This window comes from Rissa tridactyla, chromosome 2, assembly GCF_028500815.1.
Source record: "Rissa tridactyla isolate bRisTri1 chromosome 2, bRisTri1.patW.cur.20221130, whole genome shotgun sequence".
In the NCBI taxonomy this organism is placed as follows: domain Eukaryota; kingdom Metazoa; phylum Chordata; class Aves; order Charadriiformes; family Laridae; genus Rissa; species Rissa tridactyla.
In genome coordinates, this window is record NC_071467.1 from 56,671,906 (window position 1) to 56,679,630 (window position 7,725).

General features: G+C 36.8%; 1 protein-coding gene across 1 annotated transcript in view; it reads left to right on the top strand.

Annotated features, from left to right (window-relative positions):
* Nucleotides 1–5,327, top strand: part of VAPA (VAMP associated protein A) — a 32,340-nt gene extending 27,013 nt beyond the window's left edge. The window contains exons 5-6 of the mRNA XM_054191034.1: nucleotides 1,546–1,722; nucleotides 2,679–5,327. Of these exons, the coding sequence (XP_054047009.1) occupies nucleotides 1,546–1,722; nucleotides 2,679–2,837 (336 nt within the window). The 3' untranslated portion in view covers nucleotides 2,838–5,327. The remainder of the gene's footprint in view (nucleotides 1–1,545; nucleotides 1,723–2,678) is intronic.
* Nucleotides 5,328–7,725: the final 2,398 nt, after the last annotated feature.

A 7,725-nucleotide genomic window follows, 5' to 3' on the forward strand; every position in this document is an offset into this window, starting at 1 on the left:
TAGAAAAATTATACCTGTTTTTAATTTTACAAAATGTATAATGAAGTGAGAGAAATGTGGTGGATTATACCAAAGTATCTCCTTTTTTACTTTCTTTAATGTGATATCTTCATAGTGTTAACTGTACATAATATTTGGATTTTTCTGAGTAGCAGTGTAGGGTTGCAGAACCCTGCTTTAGCAGTTGATTTAGTCAATCCCTTCAACCTGGCAATGAGAAATCTGCCAAGTCCTGAGGGTAAGCCTCACCTGCCTCCTCAGGATATACCTACACCAGGACACAAGTATTTCACTCCAGTCAGCAACGATGTTCTGCAGATGCCTACCAATCATAGCCAGAAGACTGACATGAAGAAACCAGTCAGTGAGGTCACACAGCAGGAGGAGGTTTGTTCCAGGGAAATAAGTCTTAGGTCTCTGGTGAAGTTTCAGTGCTACTAAAGGAACTCAATTCAGCTAGCAAACCAATTAAAAAAGCAACAGATCCTGGTCTGCTCACTCGTAATATAAGTATGTTGGTCTTTTTAAATCCAGTTAGGAGTACTTGTGTGGAGTATCAGGATCTGGCTCTTAGGCTATCTATGTCTGCATTGCAAAAAATATAAAATGCAAGTAGACGCTGTAGACCAAATAACTGCTAATTGCTTAGGAACTAAAGAACTTCTTGCATCTTTTTTTAGTTGTTTTGTTATTACATAGGTGTGTTTGCCTTTTAGTAGGTTTTCTATTACATTTAGTACTTAGCTTGGACTGCTTTGATTATGAAAGGTGCAGTATGGTGGTGGTCTAAATGATATAGCTGTGTAGCCAAGGAAATAGGAATATAGAAGCCTGAATCTGAATACAAGCTGTTTCTGAGTGTATTGCCATATAAATGCTGTATTTTTACAAATGGTAACCTGGGCTATACAGTTGAATCCATTGTATTATTGTCTGCTGAAGATCATTGTATATTTTGAGCAGAGCTGTGGGAACTAGATTTTTAATTTTATTTTTGGCTTTTTCACAGTTTTTTATGTGACTTTTCACTTGTATTCAAAATTAGTAATGTATATTTCAGAGGTGCTGTGAGACTTAAATTCCATGTTTGTGCAAGACTATTTTCCTTCACTAAGAGGTGCTATCTATAAGTGCAAAATATTTGTGCCATATGTACTTCGTATTAGTTAGTGACACAACCTGCTTTCTTTTTGCTTTGGTTTGTTTCTTACTATTGCAGGATTAGTTTCTTCCTTTTATTTTCCCCCCTCAAGTTCAGATGCTGTTTGGTGTATTTTATGCCATCTTTTGGATGCCTGCTGGGTCAGTGTTAAGCAGCTAAAGTATTAATTTTGGTTTCAGTAGCACGTAGTACCAAATGTAAACAGTGCAATCTTCTCGTGCTTTTTAATATTTGAATTGAATGGATAACAGAAGTCTTTGGTCAGATTACTGTAAATATAAATTTCATGGAACTATATTAATAGCTGGATTGTTTCAGTTTTAAGCTGTGGCTGATTTTTCTCTAGGTAAGTAAAATTCTCAAGTCATTCTTAATATTTGTAGAATGATATAGATGCAAGCAAACCTGCCCCAGTACTGAATACATCTAAGCAGGATGGACCGATGCCAAAACCACATAGTGTTTCGCTTAATGATACTGAAACAAGGAAGCTAGTGGAGGAGTGCAAAAGACTTCAAGCAGAGATTATGAAGCTGACGGATGAAAATCGGCACCTGAGAGTAAGTTCTGCTTCCATGTTTATATTGCAGTGACTTCACTCTTCTTGACTGAAAGGTCTGGTTTGTAATTAGGCCAATAGATGTGTATTCTGGAAAGTAAATACAACTATTAGAATGTCAAGATTGATTTGCAATATGATTTTACTGTTGTTTATATACTGTTTATTTTGAACTTCTCAGTCATAGAGACTTTGTGATTGCTGTGGATGAGATACTGAAGCAACATAATTTGCTTCTTAAATTAAATGGTCCTATTTAAAGTGATCTTAGTTGCTTTAAGTCTAAATCAGAAGTACTGAATTAATAGCTTTTAATAAAAGTGCATTATTATTAATTAAGAGTGTGTAAAGGAGATCCAAAGCGGTAATGCTCTGTATCACAAATTGTTAGTGAACAATTGTTTGGCCAGCGGAGTTAAGCAAACACTACTCCAGTACCTTTATGTAAAGGTACCATTTCAGTTACCTGTAACTAGTCAATATGTCACTACATGACTTTTCTATATATTTGCTTTCGGATATCTGACAATTCCATTGGCCATGGTAGCCTTTTGAAGAACCACGAAATAGTGATGTCTCCATACCTGTAATTCTGATGACATTGGAACATTTGGAGAAACACTACACAAAGCAGATGTTTCTCCTTCACAATAAGGAATTACTGCTCTTTAATTCTGACACATAGTAAGTAAAAGCAGGATTCTTCATTGTGCCTAGCAAGAATTTCAGAATTTTTCTTAACCAGAGCATGGAGAGAGACTAGTGGATTACCTGTCCTTATTTGAAATATTATGGTTTGCTATGTTCATATTTTGTATTTTGGTGTGGTGTGTTGTTTTTGTTTTTAACTTTATTTATATGTTTACCACTAAATTTGGCCTTTGAGTTCAGATTTTACAATTGTAAAGAAGATGTGTTCATAAATTTTTTTCCATCTGTGCTTTTTTCCCCCCTCAGGATGAAGGCTTGAGGCTCAGAAAGGTAGCGCACTCGGATAAATCTGGATCACCCACAGCTTTGGCCCTCAGAGATAATGGCTCTAATTCTCTTCCTTCACTTCTTGTTGTAATTGCAGCCATTTTCATTGGATTCTTTCTAGGGAAGTTCATCTTGTAGAAAGAATGAGTGAGAGAAGCATGCAAAATGCAGCTTCCTTTTTTTTTTTTTTTTTTTTTCTTGGCCAGAAAAAGATTTGTTTACCTACCACTTCATTGGTAGTGTGGCCCAAGTGGCCATTTTTGTGTACAGCGTCATAACAGGCTTTGCCTTTAATGATCTCGCACGGTTAGAAAACACAATCTGAAAAGACAAACTGTTCGGCTACTGGACAAAATTGTACATTAAGTCATTAATAGCAGGTGTCAGTTGCACAGTCAGTCCTTTATGAAAATTCATAAATAATGAATTGTTCTTTCTTTCTGTGGTTTTAATAAGAATTCAAAAATTGTTCAGAGTCTTGTAAATGTTATTTTAATAATCCTTTAAAATTTTATCTGTTGCTGTTACCTCTTGAAAAATGATTTATTAGATTGCTAATCCCACTCATTCAGGAATATGACAAGAGGTGTTCTGGGGGAAATGGTGCCTCTTACTGTGTAAATTTTCTCCTTACCTTACTTTGTTAATATCATGGCAGAATTTCTTTTTTATCCCTTGTGAGGCATTGTTGAGAGTTCTTCATCCTTACAGTCCTGTCCCATAATATTTAACATTACAAAAGAAATAAAATTGTTAACAGATTTTTCTGCTGGGTAGCCTGTTTGTGTGTGTCGTACTTTTAGAAGGGATTTCTAACAAGTTCATTGTTCATGGTAATTTGCTACTTGTAACAAATGGCTATTTTGAAGTTTATTTGCTTAAGTCTGGCTTAGACTGTTGTAATTGAAGCTTGGGGTTAAAAAAAAAGGTTTCCATTCCATTTGTTTGAAAAGATGGACTGTTTTCTGGCTGCTTTCAGCTACAGAGAGGATGGTTATCAGACTTGTTTTGGGACAGAATAATTTGGATATCCAGCAGGTACAAATATCAGACATGAATGTTTTCAATATATTAACAATTTGCTTGGATTGTGCAGGAGTGTAATAATCAACCTTCTGTTCCATCTTTGGATCTTCTGGGTGTCTTCCAGGAGTCAACATTATTCTTTGATTTCATAAGGGAACTTAATTCACATACACTAGTTTACTTAGTTTGTAATTCTGTTTTAGCAGATATTCAAAAATGCAATTTGAATGTTTCAGACACCCATAGTGAATTCCATGATGCAGAAGAGTTGATATTTGCTGAGTGAGCCTCAGTTGCTCACCTTTTGAAAATGAAAATCATTCTTATGCAAGTCTTGGCAGATCTACCTGTGTTAACCATGTATAGCTAAGTTTTAAAGAACGGATTTTTTGGGGTCTGAAATGCTTCCCTGCACTTAATCTTGTGTCTTGCCTCATCTCTGAATATGTCATAAAAACAAACAGTAGTATTGGAACAAAATATTATCTGTACATCTGACTAAGCATAATCCCATACAGGGAATTACTTGTAAACTGAAAAATTGTGGAAGGTATATACTCCTGTAAGCAAAATTGTATATACTCTTGGACAGCTTGACTTGATGTGGTGCAGCTAAGTGTGTTAGACCTTGGTATATGCACATCTTATGTAGCTGAGAAAAATGTTCTGGAGAAGATGTACGTTATCTTGGTTGCCTTTGATTTCTAGTGCTTTTTTTTTTTAAAAAAAAAACAACTATAATTACATCATGTTCTGTTATTGCTCTCTGTGATAAACTTTTTTATAAAATCTTGCATATGTGCAAGGAAGATGATGAAGAAAATGCAAATACTGCTTATCTTTTCACTTAAGCATGCTAGCACAGATGTTTCCAATTACTTGTTCCAGTGTCTGCATTCAAGTCTCCTTCCATCCCAGTGACTGGAAAAACTATGTTAAGGTCTTGATTATTTTGGTTCCGCTGGTTCAGAATGGTGTAATTCTCCCAAATTTTTTTCTTTTTTTTTTTTTTTTTTCTCTAACAGAACATTGCCACATCAAACCTTCATAGCCTGTTCCAAACTGATTATGTGGAAAATAACGAAAGCAATAGTGTGCAGGATGTAGTTTACTTCAGACAGAGCAGTCATTCCTGCATTGAAGGAAAAAAAATATAAAAATCCTCTGGAAGATCTTAAAATGTTTACAGCATAGTGTATGGAAACTTTGAAGGGTAGCTAGCACTTTCAGGACTTGAGGGGAGAAAAAGGAGTCATTGCTCAATGCAGCTGACTCAGGTTTTGATGTCTGGCAGTAGTAATAAAGCAAAAATAACAAAAAAATCAGATTGAAATAACTTTTTAAATAAATAACAAACAGGTGGTGGTAAAACTTGGTTATGGTTTAAGTAATGTCTTCAAAGTGAAAGTGTGCAGCGGTCTCATAACCAGTGTACTTACTAATGGTATAAGGAGACTGTCTTGGTTTCCAGTAATCCCTTCTTAGCTGTATATAAAATGTAATGCTAAAACTATTTTGCTCTCAGGAGTCACTTTGGATGAGATCAACTGTATTCAGTGAATTATGTAATATGGATTAAATTGTTTGTCTTTGTTCCTGAAATGGTTAGAACTTCTTGCTTTGTCTGCCTGCTTACTTGTGTATGTAAGCATGGGGAAATACAGTCTCTCCACTGCTCCTAGTGATATGATCAGACAACGATGTCCATAAAGTTGTGTGAGGCTGAATGCGTAACTTCAGTTAAATATGCATTGCAGGCTGCTCTTTTGATTTCTCAAAAGGGCAAGATGGAACAAGTATACAGTATCAAAGTAGTATTTTAAAGTTTTTATGAATATAGCACTTTAAAAAAAGGGTAGTATGGTGGTTCAGGGGAAAAAAAAAAGCCTAGTTAAATAGAAGATACAGCTTCTGCAGTAATTCTGGGCACCAAATTTAAGCCACTTACTAAAAAAAATATGTATATATGAAGTTCATTTAAGAAAAATTTGTATTGATGCACAAGTTATTTGTGCACTTCTACTCATTCTCTAAAAGCTGTTGACAAACACTGTCGCCCAGGCTTGCATGTTTCTGCTGCTATGATTGAAGCCAATTTACACCTAAGAAGCAACCAAACACTAGCTTGAAACTTCATTATCCTCTTGGGAGGAGAGAGGCTGGAGGGAGGAGGTGGAAGGTGACATTTTGCCAAAGGGGGAAAGACAAAGTCAATAAGCAAAACTTATCTTTCAGGCCTTCTTCAAAGATATTAAAAGTTGAAGTGTTAATAAACCATTAAAAATGTGTCCTTTTTATTTTGGAACTTCTCCATTCTTCTCTGCATTCTGTAGATTCCTGGTAGTGAATAGATGTATCTAGTCTACTTTGCAGGCGGCATAACTGCTCTGCTTCTAGGTACTGCTAGTAAATAGCATGAAACTGTTGTGGATGAAGATTCAATGTTGGAATGAAGAGCAGGTGCCTGAATCCAGGCGGCACTGAGGATGCTGATGGTTTGTCGGACTTACAATAGCTGTTGTGACAAAGAGGTTTTTTCCCTGTTTGGAATCCCTTGTGCTTGAACTGACTTGCCACGGCAAACGCTTGCTTCCGTCTGTGGCAAAGGGTGGAATAAGAGCTACACAGTTACAGAGCAACCCTAATAAACATTTACTATAATATTGAAATGCCCTGCTCTTCACGTTTACAGGTGGGATGAAATTCTGTAGGTCGTCTTTTTAGCCACGTTGCTGTGAATGTAACAGTTCGCTGCTGTGCTTTCTACGCTGGTCTCTGATGAATGGCTCTGTGCGGTGCATCCTGGAAGGCACATCTGTGTGTACTAGTGACCACTGCTGCCAGGGAGGCTCTGTCTTTCTGATCTTGAGCTTCTGTGGCAGCTTTAGTCTGGTGGCACACTTTAATGTTAGACGGGAGGTGTGGGTTTTCGCAAGGGTTTGAGCTCCTGTGGGAAGGACTGAAACTAATGATGATTAAATGAGACCGATTTCTTTATTTCCTCTCTGAACCTCTTTTCCAGGGGCACTCGATAATGTGACCAAATATATGATTGAAGTTGGTTTATTGTGTTTTTCTTTTTGAGTGCAGATTGCGTATGTTTAAGAAAAATTCCTGATTCTGATAGGACTGCGTAACCAGAGGTAGTGATGGTGTCGTCACCTTTACGTAGTTGCCATCTAGGTGACAAATAGCTATGTAGAAATGAGGTCTTCTGCAAAAGCAAAACAATTGATTGTCTTTTATCTGGCTTTCTCATTACTGTTAGATGGTAGGGTCAGTGCCTCTTCCTCTTTCCCTGGGACAAGGGTTTATGTTTGCATGGTGAACTGCATCTAGGAACTGATTTGGATGAAATATAACTTGTAGGGGGTGAAAGATTTTGGTTTTAACTGAATTGTGTTATAAGCATCGCCCACCATGCTACAGTGTCATTTTATTTAAAGCTTGGTACCAGTTTATGGAATGTTGATAACACTGCCAGCAGGGTATTGAATCCCTGTTTATACAGTAGTTACTTCTGTTGCTGGCAGTGGTGGAATGCTGCTCTTCCCCTCCTTCTTCTTTAGAAAAGATTTAAAGGGTGTTACAGTATTCAGGCACAGAGGCGTGAAACAGACAGCTATTACAGCTAAGCAGTCTGAGCTCAGACACTTGAAATAAATGAAAAATTAATTGAAAGGTGACTGAAGTAGTTATTCTTACCTTTTAAACTTGTGTGTAAGGAAAAAACATTGTGAGGTGTTTTTTTTTTTTAAGTTAGTGTGCTTATCATGCAAGTTCTGAAAAATAAATAAATGCCATAGTCTGGGAATAATTATTTCAGGATGTTCTTGTTTATCTTTGTTCAAATGCTGGTGCAGGTTCATGTGCGTAGGTGAATTAGGAGGGATTGTCACTGGTGATCAGGCTGTTCTCAGGGTGGGTAGTAATTAAATAGCAGTCTTTGAGTGTCTCGGTTTGCCTTGTAAGTACGGCTTACCCTGGCTTTAAAGATGGG